The sequence below is a fragment of the Epinephelus fuscoguttatus genome, linkage group LG10 (assembly GCF_011397635.1).
Source record: "Epinephelus fuscoguttatus linkage group LG10, E.fuscoguttatus.final_Chr_v1".
NCBI classification, from domain to species: Eukaryota; Metazoa; Chordata; class Actinopteri; order Perciformes; family Serranidae; genus Epinephelus; species Epinephelus fuscoguttatus.
In genome coordinates this window covers 37,856,030-37,879,395 of record NC_064761.1, presented here as the reverse complement: position 1 = coordinate 37,879,395, position 23,366 = coordinate 37,856,030, and the positions used below count along the sequence as shown (strand labels likewise).

Here is a 23,366-nt window from a genome sequence, read left to right as displayed (position 1 = left end):
ATAATGTGATGTTTGTTGGTGCTGCCCATAAACAGGAAATAAAAAAACATTGCGAGCGTAAAATTCTACTTTTTACATTTTTACATTTACAGGATATTTTTAAGCCTTTAATACTTCGGAAAATTATTCTCCACCTTGGGTCAGTAGAGAAGAACGCTCAAAGGTTTTGGAGGTGAATACACACTGAAAGGCCGTCCACATTAAAAGTGATAACTCCAACAGATAACCTTCTACGAACAGTGGCTCCAGTGGTGTTACTTTGTAAATTCATATGGATTCTGATTGGCTGTCAGTGTTTCTATCGTTCATCAAGTTGCTCTCAAAGATATTTAAACAACACTGTTCCCTGCTGTCATGTTACACTCATGGTGTGGATGGCCCTTACTGTCCCAGGTCGAGGCTAAAGGAGATCGGGCCTTTGTTCTTTAAGGTGACTGCACTGCATATTTATTCATATTTTACTGCATGATACATTTCCGGATTTTCTGTCTTGTGAATCCCTTTCTACGTGTTTTTAGGTGCTACTGAAATGAAGTGTTTCCTATAATGAATTTCAAACTGAACTCTGGGAAGAGGAAGATGTAGATGTAACTGCTGCGGTCTGATGAGGTACCTGGAGATGCTGCTGTCCATTGGGTATGGCGGAGGGGGAGTACAGTGGGAGGAAGGCACCAGGGGTAGCTGCTGCTGCAGTGCGTGTGTGGGACTCAGTGAACTCATGTCGTTCATGGGGATGTGAGTGCCCATCATAGGAGTCACTGCAGAGACAAAAGGAGCTACTGTGAGCTTTCTCTAACTGCTCTGCCATTTAGAGATTACGTAACACACATGGAAGGGGGGGTGGCGAGGGAGGGAGACATGCAGAGGTTACTCTCAACATGACACATAATGCATCATAACAGGACCTGCGGGAGAGTCTCACAGGGATCACATTCTTTTTGAGGAGGAAGCTTTCTGTCAGGGGGGGCTGAGAGGTGCTCAGGTCCCCTCCTGCCTGCCCGGACATGCAGTCTTTGTAAGTTTACAACAAGCCCACGAGGGACAAGGCGACCGGCGGGGGGGGTGGGGTGGGGGGGGGCACGGCCTGAGATAGACAGGAAGAGAAACAAAGGGGCACACTTACTGTCAGTCAGGCCTCCAGTCATGCTGGATGGGGTGAGTGTGTTACGCTGCTGGGGGTTGATGAGCTGGCTGACAGAGGGCAGCTTGTTGACTTTTCCGGGTTGAGTTGGGGAGCAGGAGCCGTAGGAGGGCTGAGACGGCATCGAAGTCCTGGGGCGGGAGACAGGAGGTTACAGGCCGTTACAATCAGCAGCACTCACATCTAATGACAAAGACCTCGTCAGTATTCTCCTTTAATAATATGAACATCACTGATAATGGCATTTTAGCATATTACTGTAACAAAACTTAATTTCTGGACCAACAGAGAGGGTTCACTCCTCACACTGACCACGTCTCAGCAGAGCAGAAAAAGAAAAGGACAGGGCTCAAGCAAAAAAAGCAATTTATTATGTTCTGACAGACAAGAGTGCAGCACCCACAAAAATAACAAAATCTGTTTCAAACAGAATGGTCACAGAGGCAAACGCTCACATCTGTGTGATGTGCTCACATCTGCCACTCTCTCTATATTAAAAGACATTTTACTGAGGAAAGTTTAAAACACACAAACTGTCCTGCAGTGACTTTATAAAACATGACCAGCATTAGCAAAAAGTTCTCTCGATAATAAAGTCTCTTCCCCCCAAAACCCCGCGCCACATAGATTCTGTGAGTCCAGCTCTCATGACGATGCAAAGGCAAAACACATTCACATACATATATAAGCTCTGTAAGTCAAGTACGATAAGAAAACAGAAGTTTCAGCTTGGTTCCTGTCCAACGTTCAGCCACCACAAGAGGCTGAACGTTTCACAAACAGACTCTACGCAACAAATAAATGACCTGAACAAAGTGTCATCACAAAATATACTTTTTATGGACAAAAGGACGCATGCAAATCAGTCTACAAGTTATATCATGAATTTCAGAGTCCATGTCAGTGGATAAAAGGCTTTGTCCAGCATGAAGCGCTGCAGCTTGCATGTCACACTGCCACTGTATAACGGCTGAAGAAGTGATAGTCCATGATCTCACAGCAGATCATAAAAACAGAAAGTTTCCCAGAATCGCAGAAGGTAGAATCGGAGGAGAGCAGAAAAAAGTTGATAAAAAAGGAGACAGAGAGGAGGTCCGAGTGACTCAGGAGGAGCAGGAGGAGGAATGTGTGGAGCAGAGTTTCAGGAGGAGCTGCAGCGCCGCCTCTGCTCTCCTGCAGGTTCCATGAGCTGGCTACCAAGACGGGCTTTTATCAGACTGCAGGGAGGAACCAGAAAGAAGAGAGAAGGCAGAAATAAGTGCTCACTGACAGAGGAGGAGAGAGGAGAGAGGAGAGACTCCAGATGAGGCCCAGAGGTTCAGAAAAGGAGCTCCAATAACATTTTATTGGGGAAAAAAACAGCAATGAGGAAAGATACACACAGAAGAGTGCACTCAGTGTGTGTGACAGGCAGCTGTAACTCGGAGGTGTACCATGCAGGATTGTCGGCTACTAGCCAACCCTAGATTTACTCTCATTTTGCTATAGTTATGTATTTTCTGTGTTTTGGATGGTGGTTATGTTTTAATTAATCCCTGACCTCACCTGAGTGCTGCGGGGGTGCACACACCAAACATAAGAAAATACAGGCAGAGCCACAACACACTTCTAGTGGGTCAAAAATTATGATTTAGACTCTTAATTCTTTATGAATCTGTACATGAACAACAAAATCCTGCTTACTATGCCTTTATTTCAACATCTATGCTCTGCACTAATGACTCTGTCCAGAAGATGGCACTCTACAAACACAGATCCCAGCATGTCAGTACTGGTAGGTGCAGACTGGTGTACTTGAGCATTTACACCGTGCAGGGAAAAAAAAGGGCCTGAAACATTTGCTGTTGACAGAACCTTTTATTTAAAAGGCTGTGAGTGAAACACTGTAGGGGTTGTGAATTACAGAAGAAAGTCACAAGCAAGTATGTTGGCCAGAAAACTAAGAAAAGCATGCACAATGACAAAATAAAAAGGGCGAACATAGTAAATCTTATAGGGAAATTTTCCCTTCTAATATTCAGACATGACAAAAATCTGAGTTAAAATCCAACATGTTCAACAAATCCACTAAAAACACGGCATGCACGATTAAGTCTGCTCATTAAATGACAGTTAAGAGAGTTTACCAATATTAAATGTCCTGATAGCAACAGGTAGACTAGGTGAAAACCAGCAAATGCAAGCATTATCTCACTGTGAGGCTGCCTGCCAGTCTCTTAATGGGAAACTATAACATAAGCAATAATTATCATCATAGGGCTGTCAAACTATCATTAACACCCATCTCCTCTTTTCCATAGCTTATAGTGAAATGGGCGTGGACGAGGAAGAGTGTGTGTGAACATGAGCGTCTGTGAGACAGTTTTAATTATGCTCAGGGTGAATAGATGAGGCCGAGGCACGGATTTTGTTGGTTGCTGTTGTGCAAACCTGGCAAAGCACCCAAAGGCGTTACCATGAATCTTTGGAAGCTTCTCCTTAACAAAGCATAGCCAGGTACATTTGTCACGATTCATCAGCTTTGGCTCAAATCCCATGAGAGAGCAGAGAAAAGAAAAACAGCTCTACTTGATGCAAGGCTCACCCTCGAAGGTGAGTAAGTTCTGGGTAAATTCTCAGCTGCTGGGAAACACTGAATAACACCCAGTTAAGAGCAATTATTATCAGCTGCAATGCTTCAGCGGCAGCAATAAATAAAATCACAAAATCTCATGCATAGCCTTTATCAGTGCAATCCACTCTGACGGCAACAAGTCAGTCATGTTAAGTTGGTTAAATCATCACTGCAGTCTAATCAGAACAATTTCATCCAAAAAAAAAAAAAAAAAAAAAAAAAAAGCTTCTGTGCAAGCAAACGAGCAGTTCAGTGAGGATGAGACAGAGGGAGCACAGCTCGAAAACAGCACAAGGAAACTAGTTCACATGAATTCGAGGGTGAACTTTGCATTAATGTAGGTCTGTCTTTCATAATGTGCCTGAGAACAAATGAGCATGACTTCATTATGAATCTGAGCGAGTACTCACTGTTTCTGAAGGAGATTCTGCTGCTGCTGCCTGTACGACTCTATAGTGTGCTGCGGCAGAAACTGCATGAGTTCCAGAGACTCTTTGATTTTTACCAAAATCTCATAAATTTCACGGCCTTTGATCTGTAAGAAAAAGAAAGGCACTGGTCAGGAAGCAGCTCAGACACTCAGAATGATGTTTGAAAGAAAGTCTCTGAAAGTAACTCACAGGCAAACAAAAAACCTCCTCATCTGTAGATCTTCTCTTCTTGATGGCGGACATCTGGATGCCATGGGAAACCTGGCGGAAGGCTGAAAAGAGGAGAGGAAAGTGTGATTACAACTGGCCGTGTGATCAACAGTTCGCCTAAGCCAGAGCAGGAGGGGGAAATAAGCAAAGGGGAAATGTGAAGAGTTTGGCAGCATTCACTGAGCACCAAGTGTTGCGAGTGTAGCGTTTGAGGGTCTTCACCAGGTAAGACCAAAGTACAAAAGCCCGTCACCAGCCCCAGCCCTACTTACGGCGCTTCGTACCCTCACTGCTCTTTGTGGCGTCCGTTACATGCTGCTTGCGGATGCTGTCCTCGTCAGCCTTTCGGTCTCGGCCTGGGCAGGCGCAGATCCTGGCCTCGAAGCAACGGCGGCCTAATACCTGACCACTGGGAGAAGACGGCGACACAGGACAAGGTAAGACACAATCCAGAGGCATGGCAGGCAATGAGAGAATGAGGATGATGGTGTCTCTTACTCTCTGGTTTCCAGAGTGACGATTATGAGAATGGGGCGCCTATTCATGCCCCCAACGCAGCTGGAGTTGCACATGAAGTTGTACAAAATTGTGGTAAATTCTGTCCCCACCTGAGAAAGGAGAACGACACTGATGGTGAGTGACATCACAAAACATAACAAAAAAACTGGTTTCTTGAAATCAGATTATAAAACCTGCCTTTTAAAAGTCACTAATAAAACTTCTTCCCTCCCAATTCAATACTTTAGGTTTCTACACGATGCAGAGGCACATGTAAAAATTCTACTAGGAACCTGGTTAAGTATAAAGGGCCAAGAAATCACTGTTATTTCTGCAGAACTCTTGTTGCATTAACTCAGCTTACTACAGAAAGACGACTAAATAATGTATTCAAGTGCACATAAATACAGTGATAGAGAGTTTAGTTACACTTTTATACATATGGACGTGTTTCTCTTTCACATTTTTGGTCTTCTCTTTCTTCACTGAGAGAACACATTCAAAGACTTTCAGCCAAAGACAACCCAGTCTCTTTATTATTCAAACATCTCAGCTACTGGGTAGTGTGAAACAGATTTATCACCCTGATTCATGTGTGTTTGCTTATCAATTCTGATTTTTTTAAGTGCAGTTGTAGGATGTATTATCCATAGTCAGTGTATATCCCACAGTAGATGGCAGCCGTCACGCCACCATGGAAGCTCAGCAATGTACTGCTGTGGACGGGGGCAGCTGTAAAAAGTATTTTAACCACCTAAAAAAAATCAGTATCAGTGCAAGTGTAGGTTGTATTTAAGATATTTTCACGGCTTTACCTTTACATCTTTTAATTAAATAATGTAATGTGGCTTTTAATTATATATCATAACTTGCCCCTTCAGACCCTACATGCAGGAAATAAATCTGTGAGAAACAGGTTGCTACTGATGTCGTCACTGAGATGAGCTAGTGTTCATACTGAGGGGCTTAAGGGGACAGCAGTTGCTGCATGTCAGGACTGAGTGGCTGGACATGAGAGGCCAGGCTCTCAGAAGTCTGTCACTGCTCTATCTGTCAGAGTCAGGCTGAGGTGGTGAGGTGTCGCTGACATGGCATTCAGCTGGCCTCGCTCCATGATGATAGACAGCTCACCTGGGGAGGTTCGTAAGGAACTAATACGCTCTGTCTCCCAGTGATGGAGTCCTCCACGTACTGGGCGTGGTTGTTTCCCTCCACACGGATCAGGTGGCTCGGAGGAGCTATTTGACCTGGAAGCAACACGAGTCGTGTCATTAAATGTCGACAGCAAACAATGATTACTGAAGCGAAACATGATTTGTTTGTTAATAAATCAAAAGAACCAACCGTCGTTGAACTCGCGGCTGAGCTCGTGGTTCGGGCAGCGCTTCACGACTTCGGTAACATGCTCTGCTTTCTTATAGACGGGCATGGCCCTGATAACTGCACCCTGTGGTGGGTTGGTCAGGACTTTGATCTGAATGGGACATGTCTTGGCAATCTGGCAGTATAGCTTCTTCAGGTCTGTTGAGTACTGGAAAAGAGAAAATACAAAAGAGCAAAAGATTATATTAAACAGTAGAGATTAATTTATAATTTTAGAATGATATAACTGAAAAACATTTTCAGTGTTGATTCCATTATAATAATAGTCTTGTTACAACAATCCATTGCACTTTTTAAACACCTATGTGCAGGGTAACACACGTCCACCTTTGTATAAAAGTCTCTATTTCCAGTTGCAGACATTCGTTCCATTCTATAAACCAATTTCTGTCTCTGCAACCACTGAGTTATGGTTGGTGGTATTGCATCCTTCCAGTTCTCAGCTATCTTGGCAATAAAGAAAAGTATCTGCAATAGATACCTCTAATCTGTGCCAAATATCTCACAGTGCAGATAAATTAATGAAGGTAACAACGTTTGCTGGGTGAAGTTCAAAAGCAAACTGTTTTGAAGCTTTAAAAAATGTCTAAATTTTAAAAGCACAGATCGATCTCTGTAACACCTGTTGACTGGATTGTGCACTTCTGGTTTCCCCTGAAGCAAAAAAGGGTTTAAGACAAGACTGTGATTATGACCCACTTAAATAAACACACACATACACAGACACACACAAGTTTCGGTGCTAGGAGTGTGTATTGAGCAACCTCAAAGACGTCTCTTAGAGAGCCTCTGGGACTTCCGTGGTTGAGCGCCATAAAATGGACCCCTCCAGCAGCAATTAAACTGGGCTTGGCTTTCATCTCTAAGGAAGGAGTGTTCTGCTAAAGCATCTGATGGCCACTCATCATACAGAACAGGGTGTCTGAAGAGCCTGGCGCACTAACACTACACAAGGTGGAGTGCAGTTTTCCTTGTGGGGTTGGATGGAAATGACTCAGTTTTACTTCTGAATACAGGACTGACAGAGTCATATCACGGGGGTTATACAAGATCCATTGGTGACTGGTGCCAAAATGTGATGGGTGCTCACACAAACTGGCTCCCACTCAAGGTTTGTAAGCCAGGAGTCATGAATAATGGATGTACGTTGATCCCTGGCACTGTTAGAATTGATAACCAGTAAGCCATCAGAAAGGCTGAATTGTTACTAATAGGCATAACCCAACTGTGTAAACAAACCATTCAAATCACTGCTGTGTAAGCAGAGCTTTATGTGCAGGAGACACTGGGTGGTGGTGGAGGGGAAAATTTCTCCTGTCAGGTTCATTTCTGAGTGAAGAAAAGTGAACATTGTGAAAACCGCTCGGGGCTGTGTTCCAGAACAATGCAACATAAAATTCCACCTCTATTAAGTTTGCTTCCAAAGAAAAGCAGCTCATCCCAGTACCTGTCTGTGCTGACTTTAAATATTACACAAGCTTTAGTTGGCACGGACATTTTCTGCTCTGCTCCCCAGGCACAACCTTTCCTTTCATCAGGACAAACCCCAAACAGCACCCTCTCATATCTCTTTCCCATATTCCTCGCCCGCAAACTACACGCATTACTGCCGCGCATTTCACCCAGAGATGGCATCCACTAATAAAGGCGAGTTAATAATAACAACCCAAATTCTCAGCTACGCTCCTTTCCTCAAGTGACCTCATTATAAACTGTACATGCACAGGATGAACTGACGCTACATAGTGCTGCAAATGTTCACTGCCAGAAAGATAACATTAAATGTAAAGGCAGATTATAAAAATAAAACCAGTGTCAAGTCTTTGCCATTTGTGCATAAATACACCAGTTAACATGATGTACTGATTGATGAGCGTTACAGCTGTAGAGATAAATCGATTAGTTGTCAACTATCAAAGTAACCACCAACTTATTTTATAATCGATTAATTACTGAATATCTTCAGGTTGTGGAACGTCATCTTGGGCTCTGGGAAACTCTGATCTTCCTTTTTCTAGCCCAAACAACTTATCAACTTATCAAGAATATAATCAACAATGAAAATGATCATTGGTTGCAGCCGCGATAAGCACGATTCAAGCTCTGGGACATGTACATCAACACATCGACTGAACCAATTCTTCCTTAAAATCAAAGCGGCTTTAAAAAAAAAAAAAAAGGGAAAAGCCTAAGATGAATGGTTGTAGTTGTCCCCTCGCTCCTAACCTGATACTCCCCGTACGCCTCTGTCAATCAGCTAAATGAGGTGGAGAAGCCAAGCAGAGAGACGGGTTTAAGAGCAAAAGAGAAAGAGTGAGCAGAAGATTATGAGGCAAAGAGAAAGAGAGATGTGTAAAGGGTCAGTGCGTAGTGTTTTGAATAATTACAGGGTGCTGCTGGTTTTGTGTAGCTGAAGGCGAAAACAACACAAATCAGAGCACTAAGATCTAATCAAATGTTAGAGGCAGAAAACCAAAGTTTGTTTAGATCATATCCCACTGTCTTAAACACACACACACACACACATACACACACACACCAGAGAACCATCCCAGCCCTCGAGGTACAAACTTTGAGTGCACAACTATGTGGTGCTGTTGCTGTGTTTGCTCAGCAGTGAGAGCAGGAGCTGCTGCTGATTGCTGAAAGCAGCGCCGGGCTAAAGCTAACACTGCGTTCAGGGTGGAGGACAGCCAGTTGACTGATGGGATTCAGTGGCTCACACAGGGTGCGGTGCTCAGGTGTTAACATGTAATTATGAGCCTTTCATTGGTCACAGAGTGAATCGCACAGAGCCAAGGAACACACAAGCACACAATACAGAGCTGCTTAATCACAATCGTTTGAAAGAAAACTTCTCTTATGTGTTTGCAAAAACCACACGTGACGTCGCTTTCAACTGGCACATGAGGCGGAAGAAAATAATGAATCACCTAAACTGGCTGCATTTACAAACACAACCTGCTCTGACTGCCACTGTGCAAACTCTGCAGGAACAAGAAAACCAGCTTGTGAGCTGGTGTAATAATGAAAATAAGTTCTTATAATAATCTGACTGTGTGCAACATACAATTTGTCCTGATGCTTGTACAGTGTTGCATGTGTGCAATTACTTTCTAACACATGCAACACTTGAACACACAAAACACACACTTCCCGTGCAGCGCAGGTTGAGGCAGGCCCACAGCTGTAGCGTTCTTTTCTCCCTGACAGGCGCTGCGGGCGCATGCAGAAGTCAAGTCCTGACAAACATCAGGCCTTAAACAAGCACTGTTTGGCGCCTCTGGTCTTGTCTTCTTCATACCTGACATGTCATGTCATGCCCCAAGCTTCTCCCAAACCTGTTTAATTCAACAATAATGCTAAGGAGTTTTTTGTACTTCCCTCTTTTCTTTGACACAGAAGTTAAACACCTGCTTCTGAGGAGAAAATTAAATGTAAAGTTTTAGACGATAACTACCTTTCTCTATATTTTAGTGTTTAAAAAAAAAAAAGAATGTTATGTTGCAGTCATCAACATCAATCTTGACCACCCAATCTGAGTGATGACACCTGTCCCAAGGCAAACCTGAACACTGACATGTGGTATCATGTTTGTGCGGCCAGTGCTGAAAGAGTCAAATATGCATGTGTCATTTGGGATTAGCCAATCAAACCCTCATCTTCACCAGCAACTGATATGACTGTAACTACAGCTACTGCCTTTGAAATGATTTTAAAAAGCCATCAGAGAGGAGATATGAAGAATAATATCCTGGTTTTTCTCTTTATTCTTTTCAAATGCAGAGAAACTAAAGTTAGTTAAATGTTCTTTCAGAAAAATTTAAACTGCTTTTACTTCTGATCCATGTATCCTTCAAGGAAGTTATTAAAGCTGCCGACACGTTCTAAAGATGAGTTATCACATAAACAATGGTTTTTGTGTTGAGAGCCCCCACAAACTCAGATGGGATCTGATCCAAGAAATGCTCCTGGTGACAGATTAATACCTTTTTTATATATATTTATACAACTACAGCCTGATCCTGTTTTCTGATGAGGTAAATGCTGCAGGTATCTGTGCGGGGTTGTTTGTTAAGAAAGAATCTTGTAATCTAAACTATCAGAGAATGGGCTTTTCCACAACGATTATGAAGAAATCCCATAGCCCATATCATAAAAACCTTTTCAACTCTGCCTGTTTTAAAAAATTTCCCCTCCACCTTTTCCCATCTGTAGCTTTCAGGGCTCGTCTCCCTGTGATGGGCGAGTCGTGACAAGCTTCTTGACACAAACAAGTCTCAGCCCCATCTCGTGAGGCGTGGGACGGGCCCGCAGATGTTCCAGGGGCAAGCTGTGTCTTGCTGCCTTTCGCTAGAACACTCTTCTCTTTGAGCATTCGAGGGCTCTCCTCCTCCTCCTCCTCCGGCGCAATGTGAGATGCAACCATCAAGCTTAACTCTCTCAAAAAGACAGAGCCCACTCCAAGAGCACAGGGTTCAGGAAAGAGGCACACAGTATTTACACAAGTATTATCTACAGGCCCTCAATCCATTACTGTAATCCCTCCAGCTCTACAGCGTCCCAGTGATAGCCCAAACCGTGACATTCCTCTCCTTTGACTGCTCTGCGTAGTGGCAGTTAATACACACGGCAAACACAACCAATCTTCAGCCTCACAATAGTTGCAACAATGGCTGCCTCGTTTACGACACTCCATTAATTTAGCAAAGCAAAGAAGATAAAACATCTCTAACCTGCGCATTCATTTAACCTGTGTTTCTTTTTTTTTCTTAAATGAATGACTGAAGAGGGAGCTCCATGGAGACGACAGGAGTGCCAACAAGGAAACCGTGTGGGAGCGGTTCTGGGAAATGTAGACGTGTTGCGCCTCATAGTCATCCCAGACAGGAAGAGGTTAAGGTGTGGGTTAGGGATTAGGTGTGTCTCCATAAGAACAGTCATCAAAAAGCACAGTACACAGTCCACTAAGTCCTGTGGAAGATCCCGCAGGCCTTCAAAAGGGGGCATTAGCAGATCTATGCACAGAGCAAAGCTGCGGCGGTGACATCGTCAGTGGCTCTCTGCCACCAGTCCGTCAGTCCAGCAGTTGAGCTACTGGGCCCAGATTATGGGAGCTTTGCGAAAGATCTCCTCAGATCAGGTGAGGGAGCCTCCTTCGTGATAGGAACCAACACTATAATCACAATCCTTTAGAATTAGGCCGTAGCCCACAGGGGGGAAATGACCCTCTCTGTGAGCCGCTGAGGAAAATCAGCAGCTGCACAACAAAATAATGTTCAGTGAAGCAAAACTGTGACAAATACTCTTTGGTGGGATTAAGTGGCTGCAGTTTAGAGTTACGTAAGACGTCTTTAGTGAACCATGACATTTCACCTGGCCACTAAATAAGAAAACAGCTCTGAGGCAGTATTAATATGTTGTTTGACTCTTTCTGCGTGAGCTATAGTAAATGTGAACAACGAAAAAAAGACACCTGTAGACACCTGAAGTGTGACATCACCAAAGCCGCATTTCCGCCAAACACTTTCGGTGTATGTTAGAACCGGTACATAACCCGTACAGACATGCACCTAAACCCTTGATCTGTTTAGCGTCTCCACTGCAATGCTCTTAAATGTAGGCAGAGTTGTCTATATTTCCTTTATTTAACCCATTGATCATCTGCGGGGTTGCACACCGACATTTTCAGAACAAAAAGAACAGGCTCGAGTGTTAAGAGTGTCGCAATCAATGGGATTTTTAAAAATAGCAGGTTTGTACATTGAGATTGACAATTCTTTCTTGACCAATCAACAGACTGCAGTGTTTCGAACTCCACCTTTTAGTATCGTATCAGTGATTTAGGTACATTAACAGAGGGGTGACGAAAAAAAAGTAGCCATAACCATAATGTGTAACAAACTAATTTGAGCCGGACAGCTTGGTGGTAATGAGGCTCACAGACCCTCATGTTAAAATGCCCAAACATGTTTGGACTAAACATGTTTACAGCCTGGAACAAAAAACGGTTTTGATCTCTTTGACTAATTTTCCTCGTTCGTGACAACCGTACTGGGGGTGAATTTTTATATAACTCACCTATTTAAATTTGAATAACTCTTAAATGAATGAATATTCAAGGGTGTGGCCGCTTTGACTGACCGGCTGTCAATGAGGTGTCACCAAAGTCTGCGAGTCAGATCCACCCCTTGCTTCTCTGCAACTCCACCCTTTCACCCTAATGCGGTCATTCCTGGCTCCAAAAACCCAAGATGGCGACGGCAAAAAATGCCAAACACTTTAAAACGCTTTAAAACCAGAGGTCACAAACTAATGGGTGACGTCATGGTAGCTAGATCCATCATGTTCATACAGTCAATGTATTTAACTTGTTTTTATAATCATGCACAGATAATTAATTCCATGAGAATGGGTTAAAAGTGTCAATGTCAGGAAATTGCGTTTCTTTATATTTGTATTTTTATTTAATGCTATAGTTTTTAGCTCTCATTCATCTTTAAATACATATTAAAATTTGCCACTGAGACAGTAAAACTGAATTAAGTTAGGCCATGCTGTTATTACCAGACTTTACATAGAAAAAAGTGAAGTATTTTAAATCTCTTCCTCTATGGTTATTTTTAGATAATTATTGTTTAAGTCAGTAAATATATAGTTCACGCGTCAGGGAAAGATATAGACTTTACTCAGTGCAGCAATAATAAGAAACAAACCACTACTTTTGCACATTAAGTCAGACCAATCAAACCAGTCTTGCATCATGTGTTATGACTGTGGGACACACAGTCTGTTGCACTGCATGTGTCTACAGTGGGGATGTGTCCTAAACCAGTATGGCTCAGGCTGTGGGGCGTGCCGCTCACAAACCACACTCTTAACCCCCTGACAGTTGCACATCAGACAAACACTTTTGTTTTTGGACTGTGAAAATGAGAGGGATGAGTGAGGCACTGTGGGAATTGGGTAAATGTCACAATCCCACAGTCGGCGTGGCCCAGGAATAAGGTGAGATCGCCCAGCACTCCCAGCCGGTTTACTTGGAAGGCACAGTGCATTAAAGTCACTGCATTAAGCTCAGCAGGTTTTTCAAGCGTCCCTTTGGACAGATCTGAGCGATGACGTGTGGACTTCAGTTATTTATTATTCTTACACTAATAATAGACCTTTTTAACGTCCATCTCCATTTAAAATGTCTCATCCAAAGTTTCCATTTGTAAATATTTATTGTCATGCAGCCGGTGGTGTAAAGTAACAAAGTACATTTACTTCAGTACTGTATTTTGAGGTACTTTAATCAGGAGTAAAAGCCTGACTGAGATTTAAAATCTCTTTTTTAACGGTGTCCTGGCCAAGACAGCCAGCAGCACAAATTACGGTTGACAAATGACGAGGAAAAATTATAACAGAATTATAACTATAATTATAACTTTACTTGAATATTTTAATTTTCTGCTACTTAAAACTTCTACTCCACTACATCTCAGATGGAAATGTTGTACTTTTTACTTGCCTACATTTATTGGACACTTTAAGTTACTTCTCAAATTAATATTTTAACAACATACAATTTTTAAGATTAAACAAGTGTTTTCCAATTTGGTCTGTCTCACCTTTTAGTTGGAAACCACCAGACTTTACCACCAAACTTCATGTAAAGTAGTAAAAATGTTTAAGTTAAAATGCTGCTTACACACTGATAGATCTGTATTAACAATCTATTGTGTAATATATAGTAATGTGCCGGTCAGGGGCCATTTATATGCAGTACTTAAAAACTTTATGTACATCCAGTTCATGATTCTCTTGTACTTTTACTTCAGTAAAATTTTAAATGCCAGACTTGTTATTGGATTATTTTTGCATTGTTGTGTTGGTGCTTTCACTTCAGAAAAGGATTTGAAAACTTCTTCCACCTCTCAGTGTAACTGACAGCACGTCACACAAGATGAAGAAACAAACTAGGAAACTGTGACACCTTGATCATCACGCACAGAATCCAAAAACATGTCATACAAAGGTGACATCTCTGTCACCAACGATGTCCGCTAGGGTGCATTAATACACCGAACTTGTGCGGCTCTTACGGTGTCTGCACACAGTGGTGCAGATTAGACACATAAACAACAGAGCAGGTGGGGCTGTGATGCAACAGCTGTCCCTCAGCCCTGTCATGCATAATGACAGAGCAGGAGGAGCTGGTTGTGTAGGTTTACAGAGCGTCACATGGTGACATCTAGCTGCACAGGGCATCACCACACCTGGACCAACGGTTCACCTCTGTCATCAACAAAGTTACAGTGAACTTAGGCCAAGCTGGAAGTAAACTAGTGTTGGAAAATAACAAGAACATGATCGCCAGGAGCTACGTGAAGGTACATCTGAGGGAAACAGGAGGAGTGTTTAACATCCATCTAAATTATCTGCTTATGTAGAACTACACTTTGACTTTGGTTAAAGGGCAAGTTTGGTGTTTTTCAACCTGAACCCTGTTGTCCCCATGTTTTTGCGTCTAAGTGACTAATGGGAACAACAATTTACGAAACTGGCCGGATAATTAGCAAGAGGGTTGCAGCCAGCAGTGGGGAAACAGGCTGCACCTTCAATTCACGTGCATAAAAACTGTTTTGTTGCCACTGACAGGCTTGGAATATTATTTTAATTGTCGCTCCAACAAATACAATCCTCTTTGTCTAACCAAAATTGGTACCACCAAAGCCATTAGACTCCATTTAAATAAACAGTAATTTTGTCATCATTAGTTACACGTCATTCATAGTTGACAGCACAATCACCAACTCTAGTCTGGTTGAAATAAACCCATTATTCACCCAGTTATACTTGCTAACATTAGTGTTTATTTGAATGGAGTCTGGTGGGTTTTTTGATGTCGATTTCGGGGCTGTTTCTTGTTAAATATCTTCTTCTTTAACAAAAAGTTCTCTCTCTGTGGGGAATATTTCCATAATGTTGTGAGACAGATAAACAATCTGAGCCCGGCAGTAGCAAAAACTGATGGTGCGTACATGCCCTTAGCGGTTACACTTTGCAGCCTGTTTCATGTCTTTCAGCTGGTCTCGCTCAATACTGGGCCAATTTCATAAGTTGTTCCCATTCGTCACTTCAACACAAAAACATGAGAAAACAGAGTTCAGGTTAAAAAAAAACAACACAGAACTTACCCTTTAATGTGAATGTCCCTCATGGTGACAGCCTGTGTAGTAAGATCATGCTCATCAGCTTATCTTTTTTCATCAAGTGCAGTGCAAGAAATGCCTGGGGTTTAGTCATGATGTGAAGCTATACATCTCAAATGACACTCTTCTTTGCCAGATGTAGTTGTGCAACCTAAATCTGCCTAGAGCGCAGATTGTCAGATAAGGAGTTCATGGTTAGAAGTATCTTCTCAACCTCTACGCTGACAAATCACTGCCTCATATGATGACCTGTTACGGTGACAGCTGGCGCATTAATGCGTCTCTGTGGATCCATATTTATTACGGCTATGAGCGTATGCCTGCTCATGTGACACATGCAGAACTCTATGAAACTATGTACAAAACTAACACATGCCAAAGAATTTTTTAAACACTATGGAACAAGTCATAAAATAAACAACACAGATATGCTCAGTACAACAGCAGAAGTACTTCTGAAGGTCAACTCACAGCATATTGTGACTGACAACTTACCTGGCTCTGTCTGAAATCGTCCTATAGGAGCGTCGCAGTGTGCCAGTGTATAAGACACACGGAAGATGTTGCAAAACAGTTCTCTTTTTTAATCATGTCTAAAGGAATAGTTTTACATTTTACACACTTATTTGCTATCTTGCTGAGTTACATGAGAAGATCAATACCACTCTCATGTCTGTGCATTTAATGTAAGACTAGTAAAACCAAACTGTTAATACGAGTCTCTACTGACTGGCTGGCAACTGCTCCCCACCAAGAACAAGTCATTTTTACACTGTAGAAAAAAAATAAAATATAAAAGCAAGTGTTGCAAACACCAATAAATATAAATATATATAGCAGAATAAAACCCCGAAAAAATACCACTAAACTAACAAGATATAGCATATTAATTAATGAGCTTTTGAGATGCTGGTAGGTGGACTTTTTTTGCCTTTGGACAGGGCCCAGTCAGCTGTTTCCGCCGGTTTCCAGCCTTTAGGGCCAAACTAAGCCACATGGATACAGTCTGTAGCCTCACATTTAATGGACAGTTATGGGAATGTTCAATTATCTTTTCATTTAACTCTCAGCAAGAAAGAAAATAAGTGTATTTCCAGAAATGTTGATCTACTCCTTTAGGAACGTTCTATTCAGTGCATTAGTAGAGAGTCATTCATGGAGAGTATGTGCAGAAAATCACTGGAACATGTTTCAGCTTTTCAAACAAACTTGTATAAATATGGAATCAAATTCCAACCTTAACTGTAAAATCAGCAGTGCCTGTATCCCTTTACCATGATAGTAATTTGCCAGTATTTTAGGAGCAGAAACATGACTTTGACTCTCTATACATGATGCAATATTAAGATTTTCTCACAAATACTGCTCAACCATGAGCTTGAATCACATTAACTTTAAGCAGACTGCACAATCCACTCTGATGAGTAAGCCTCTTACCGTCCAGGTGGCAGACTTCGCTGTGCTAGACTGCTGGAAAGACACATCAAAGGTGTGGGGCCCGGCGTAGTCTGTGTTGGATGGGATGGCCGGCGAGGGAGAAAGGGCATCGAAGGTGGAGCTGGGCTGGGCGTAGGGTGACGGGGCTGTCACGTTGTTCTGTGCATGGTCATTGTTGTAGGGGCTGGTTGAGGTTGAGCCACCGTTCTGAATGTTCTGATCCATGCTGTTCAGGAGCCCCAGGTTTGTGTACTGTGACTGGTGGGAAAGAGGGGAGCGACGACAGAGGAATGTCTTCAGTTATTATGGGAGAACTTAAAGGTGCCTAAATTTGACAGACAGGAAACAGTTAAAAATGAATCTTGACCAGTCAAACAGATCAAGTGTTATGTAGATATTTAAGGTCTATCAAGGATCTGTTACGATTGGTCTACAATAAGATTGAGATACAGTTGGTAAATTAACACATAATGATCAATCAAAAGAAAATAAATCACAATAAAATGTAATTTCAGTCATTTTTCAAGCAAAAATGTCAAACATTGCCTTGGTCCTTGCTTCTTAAATGTGAGAATTTGCTGCTTTTCTTTGTCATTTATGATCGAACATGAAGATTCTTTAGGTTTTGGATTGTTGGTTGGACAAAAGAAGGTAACTGTAGATGTCATTTTAGGCTCTTGGAAATTGTAATGAGCATGTTTCACACTTGTTTTGACATTTTATAGACTACAAATCTAATGATTAATCATAAAAAAAATCATAGATTAGTCGATTATTAAAATAACAACTGGTTGCAGCCCTGAAGACATCTAAACTATCTAAAGAATATTGCATGTCAAGTCACGACTGAAGGCGGTGAAGGCTCACAACACTCGAGGAAAGTAGCAACAGGAAGTGGAGATCTTGTTTCCAAAAGGAAAAAAAAAAGGTATAGCAGAGCAGAGTTGTGTTGTGTGTATGGTCGAGCTCCTTCCTGAATTGTTAACACTCCTGTGTTCACTGGCCCCTCAGAAATATCCACATGGTAGCATTACTAAATCTGATTTTATAATTTAATCACTGAAAGCCGAGCCTCGCAATGTTTTGCTACAAACTGTACTTCCTCGTCGTCCGATTCCATTTTCCACGACCACAACTATTCAGACGGGAGGAATGGAATTAAAATATCTGCCTTTAACAGGATGGAGAATACACCTGGGTCGCAGCCAGCCCCTTCCTGCTTGCTCCGCTTGCCATTCACCCCATTCCTTTCCATTTATAAATGGCACATTCCTGGACGAGGTGCCATGGCTCTCGCTCTTTAGACAGCCATTAATCTCTCCAGGGCCTCTTGTTTATTTCAAGCACGGCTGACCACAGCTGTCCGGCTCACACCCACTGCACTGCCAGGTGTTAGTGGTGTGCCAGATGACCAACAAAACACAGACTCAGGTAGGTTATCTAACTGTTAATCAAGGTAGTGAATTATGAAGCAATGTTGCTGCTTTATTGCAAACAGATCCAAACACACACTCACAGGCACCAACAGACAGACACACCTGAGAGGTCATTTGAGTCAACCTCAGCTACTTGTGCAACAGTGCCACAGGGTAGCTTGCCATTTGGATGAGGGTCACTGTGTGCGGCGCAAGGCTGCTGCTTAACCCCCTCCGGAAACAATGACACCGGGGCTTATAAGAGCTTCTCTGGAGAACAATTATGTCAGGCATGCAGGTGTTAAGGGACAAGTGTTTTGTGAAAGGAACACACACACACACACACAAAGAAAGTAAACTCTGGGGGAGACGCTGCAGCCTTTAGCAGAGAGAGGCTTCCCCAAACACACACTCCCTCACAATGGGCGAATTACATATCTTTATATAAAAGGTTAAACTCAATAAAAGTGAAAAGTGGCCCTGTGCATTTGATTAAAGAGAAAAAAGATGTGGTGTGACTGATAATAACAGAAGCTCATCACTTACTCAGGATTTGTATTTATTTATTTTAGCCAATGTGAATAAAATAAAACAGTGCTTGTTTTGCATGGGGACTAACAAGAGTGACACATTTTCCTGTCTGGACAGTGTTTTCCCATATGCGACGAGTCATCGATTATGATATCAGAGCAATGTTTTTGAACTGTGGCGCAATTCACTACAATTGCACCAAGACGTTCAGCCATTCAGAGATGACACAGCCTCCCTCAGTCCCTGATGCTGGCAGCTGCAGGGGTGGAGGTGACAGGCACCAATTATCAATGTCAAATTATTACTCTAAAGAAAAAGGCTGATGCTGGCCAGAGACCAAACATAGATAAAAGCAGGGACATAAAGCAGAATGCCTGACATAGAATACTTAACATTAAACACAGGGCTCTGGATAATGCGTCTCATGGTCTGGATGAATCTAAGGATTAAAGATGAGGAGAGGGGATAATTGACCGGATAGTGAGGCCCAGCAGTAGTCTCACCTAAACTCATCATGTTTTACTGTTTAATTGACTGGAAGTGGGATATCAGTGTTTAAAAAGCCTGAGTGAGGGAGTTTCAGGCCTTCCTTTCATCAGATCTGATTCCACTATAATACAGCAACCATTTAATAACCCCTTTAGCTGCTCTTAAAAATTCCTTCTGTTTATAGCCAACGCTGTGTTTAGGCCTTTGGGATGTCAGGCTGCTAAGCAGGAACACGGTAAATCAGCAGGCTTGACATCCACAACAGCCTTTAATAAAGTTTTGAAAGGTTGTGCTGTCTGTCTGGGGCCTTCCAGCTCATTTCTTTGTCTGAGATATATGTTGGGGTCAGCGTTTCAGGCCGGCACGAAAAGGAGACTGTTGACCTTCAGAGAGATGGCCTGTTGATTACAATGTAGGAATCTGAATTATCCAGAACACATATCAGAGATATTCTAAATACACATGGCAGATTCAAAGTTACTACTAATGCCAACTTATTCGGTATGGCATTCTGACACAGTCAAGTTATTCCTTGTGTTAGTTATTGCTCGGCCAATGCCCAGATGAACAGAGACAGTTATCATGTCTTACTCTGGACACATGTTAATACTCAAGAAATACGATTGAGGTATAGTTGAGTAAAGGTAAATCATGATCTCTGCAGCTTGTGAGGTGTTTGTGTGGAGATTCTCTGCACTTCTGTCAGATCACACAGGGCTCCCACAGTCAGGAAGGTCCTGGAAAATGTATGAATTAGACTAACTGTTTTCCAGGCCTGGAAATGATTTGGAATTAATAAAATGTTTTGGACAAGTTTTGAATATTTTTCTAGAAATCCCGAAACATGTCTAACATAAGTTCCAAGTGTTAAATAGTCATGAAATTCCTGGAAAGGTTATGAAACATGAAAAAAGTTTTTTAGGCTTGAAAATGGTTTGGAATTAACAGAATGGTTTGGGAAATGTTTTGAATATTCATTGTTTTGGCTACTACTTGAATATGTTCAAAAAATACCAAGACATGTCTGAAGTTAATGCAAAATAAGACAAATTCAAAATCTGATGAAACATCACTAGTACCACGTGACAAGAGCAGCACTGCGTCACTGCCAAGCCTGGACCTCTCTTGGGGTGAAAAAGGGTAACTCTATCCTCAAAAAAGAGGCGCGGCCTTGACGTTTTGTGAATGTACAAGCTTGTCTGGTTCATTTGCATGTACAGCAAGCTGGCGGCGGGAATGAGTAACGTTAGCAAGCACTGGCAATTTGTTTATCCACAAATGCCCGGGAAGAGCGTGTTTGTTAATGTATAAGTGTATCACTACCGATTTTAAACTACTCAAATAAAGTCAGGGAGATGGGGTAAAACATTATGGAAAAGGTCTGAAAATTCACTAGTAAAAATTTGTGGGAACCCTGGATCAGAGGTGATTGATTATTATCAATGTCACAAGTCAACAGATATTTTTTGGAACTTTGTGAACACTACAAGCTGCAAATCTACCTATAAAATACTGTCCCTCTGCCTACAAGTCTTCACATCAACACCATGAACGGCAAACAGCGGTATAAATGTTCTTTACATTTGAAGGCAACTGATTCCATAACTAATCCCTAACATAATATAAATTAAATCTCCTGTTGCTGTTGGGTGGCCACAAAGTGATAAAGCCAGAGTTTGGATGACCAACAGATGACAGGAACCAGAGCAGACTTGGCCTGAGGGGGAATAGCTCCCATTCCAGGCTCTCTGGTGACCTGCTCCATGTACCTTGGGCCAGCATATATGAGCATCTAGGGTCTGTGATGAGTGACCACAGGGGAGGGAGGCATTAAAGGCTCAACAGGGCTGGGGGTTGAGGTGGGGCTGGGTGGGGGTCTATCTACACCTTATACCTGCTGGGGTGGGCAGAGTAGGTGATTGTATCTACATCAACACACCATTAAAGCAATTACGATCCGGGACTAAACAGCAGCGCCTGGCCAGTCACATTGTAATGGCTGTGGCGGCTCCCAGGAGACTGGGGATGGGGGAACCCGATACCTCACACACTGTAGGGATTGAGCCGGACACCACTTAAAGACCCCCTGCTCAACAACTTAAAAGACAGTGACCTGACACACCTGCTATCTGCAACCTGCAATCTCAGAATCTATCACCGCTCTGCTGTTTGGATGCAGGATTTGGTTGGTAAAAGAAACACGACACAAAAGTTTACTAAAGCAACGACAAAGAAAATTGGAAGCGTGGATCACATCCTGACAATGCTGAAACTAAAGCATGTATTTCAAATAGATTAGACTTACTGACAAACAACAGTCAGAAAGTACTGTGAGCCTGGCAGGGCACATTTTTCTGCTTGCTATTGTGACATGATGGTTAAACTGAACTGATGAAAACCCCTACAATATCCCAAATCAGAATAATGCTTTGTTGCCTGATAAAAAACGGTGAAAGTAACCTCAGTACAAACTTCTTTTCATATTTAATCAACTTCAAATCCTTAAAGTGTTTAACACCGAGCTCTGCAAACACAGATCCATCAATCATGACGCTTGCACTTTCAAAGTGAAAAATGGAAATACAACCTGTGACTATTTTTTCCCAACTAAAACATTTTATACTTATTGATGCATTAAAATCTGTTTTAGCAGTTACAGTTTGTCTGTGAAAGGACAGAAGACCATTTAACGTAAATGTCAGACATTTTGGAGAAAGACAAAAAGATCACGGAAACTCCTGCTCCCATGAGTATCCTTCCCTTAAGTCTTCATCAATTAAAAAAATATCAGAATAAGTAAAGTAAGTAAGATAAACTACAACTTATCTAACAGTCTATTATATTCTTTAATATCTATTTCATTGTTCCTTCTTTATTGGCCTATTTTCCTGAGCTTTCCCGTTGAAGGATCAGAAACTTTTCACCACAGAAAATCAAAACCCTCCAAAACCTTTTGGAAGTCAGATTTTCTCATTCGACAACAACAACAGACTCAATTAAACCACATCAACTGACTAAATAAATGCCCAGCCAGCCAGCAGCCATTTCACAAGAGGACCATAAAGTATTTACAGAGATTCTCCAGGTGTTTACATTCCCCTGCTCTCTGGACTACAACATGCACACAGACGTGCACGCCAACACACACTGTCAAAGACAAAACCATCTTCTCCGTGTTACGTCTTTCTATGGTGATTGTTACTCGATTAAAACAGGCTATTTATATATTTTCTTTTACTTAATCTACTTTAAATGTCTGGGTTACACCACAAAAAAAGTATCCAGTAATAAATTACACACATAAATTAAAGATTTTGCATCATTTAGACACTTACAAAAAATTTAAGTCCCAAAATACGAGGCCTTTAACTCTAACGTGATATTTGGAGCTATGGGGAACAAAATAAAAGAATGGGTGCGATGGCTGATGCCCTACTCCCGGCTCCCCTGTCGCTCGTCTTACCTCGTTGTAAGATGTGGTGGACCCCGTCTCCAGGTACAACATGTTGGCGCTGAGATTGAGCAGAGCTGCTGCTGTTTGCTCCACTGGCTCCAGGATTCCACAAATCACTTTTCCCCACTCTAAAGGAGTGATGTGGACTACAGATGCAAAGTGGACACACAGAAGCTTCTATAGGATCTATGGGAAGGTCATATATACTGGGAAGAGAGGGGGAGGGGTCTAAGGAGCTACCTGTCCAATACCTGAGTCCACACCCATCTCCAGGAGAAGCACCGTCTCCTTACTCGTCCTTTGAAGCTGTGCAGAGCTCCTCCAAGGTATTAGTTGTGCAGCGAACCACTATTTCATCTTAGTTGCGGTGCTTAGTATCAACCTCAACAAATAACTGCTGTTAACACATGCTTGCATCTTACTTGTTATTTATTTTCCTTAATTCCCCTAACAGCACAAAATATGGCAATCCAGACAAAGTTACAAGGAATACAACAACAACTCTGTCCTTACATCATTCCTACCCGTAACACAAAAATTGTATGCATCCTGTATTATATCCACAT

General features: G+C 42.1%; 1 protein-coding gene across 7 annotated transcripts in view; it reads right to left on the bottom strand.

Annotated features, from left to right (window-relative positions):
• The window catches only part of tp63 (tumor protein p63), a 50,801-nt gene that overhangs the window by 2,891 nt on the left and 24,544 nt on the right, over positions 1-23,366 (bottom strand). For 3 of the 7 annotated variants that reach the window (XM_049587970.1, XM_049587967.1, XM_049587969.1), the window contains exons 4-12: positions 16,912-17,169; positions 6,239-6,425; positions 6,026-6,141; positions 4,895-5,004; positions 4,669-4,805; positions 4,376-4,458; positions 4,166-4,290; positions 1,124-1,272; positions 614-758 (exon numbers count right to left, since the gene is read on the bottom strand). In XM_049587970.1, coding sequence (XP_049443927.1) covers positions 614-758; positions 1,124-1,272; positions 4,166-4,290; positions 4,376-4,458; positions 4,669-4,805; positions 4,895-5,004; positions 6,026-6,141; positions 6,239-6,425; positions 16,912-17,169 — 1,310 coding nt within the window. The other 4 variants (XM_049587971.1, XM_049587972.1, XM_049587968.1 and 1 more) reach the window with 4 other exon arrangements.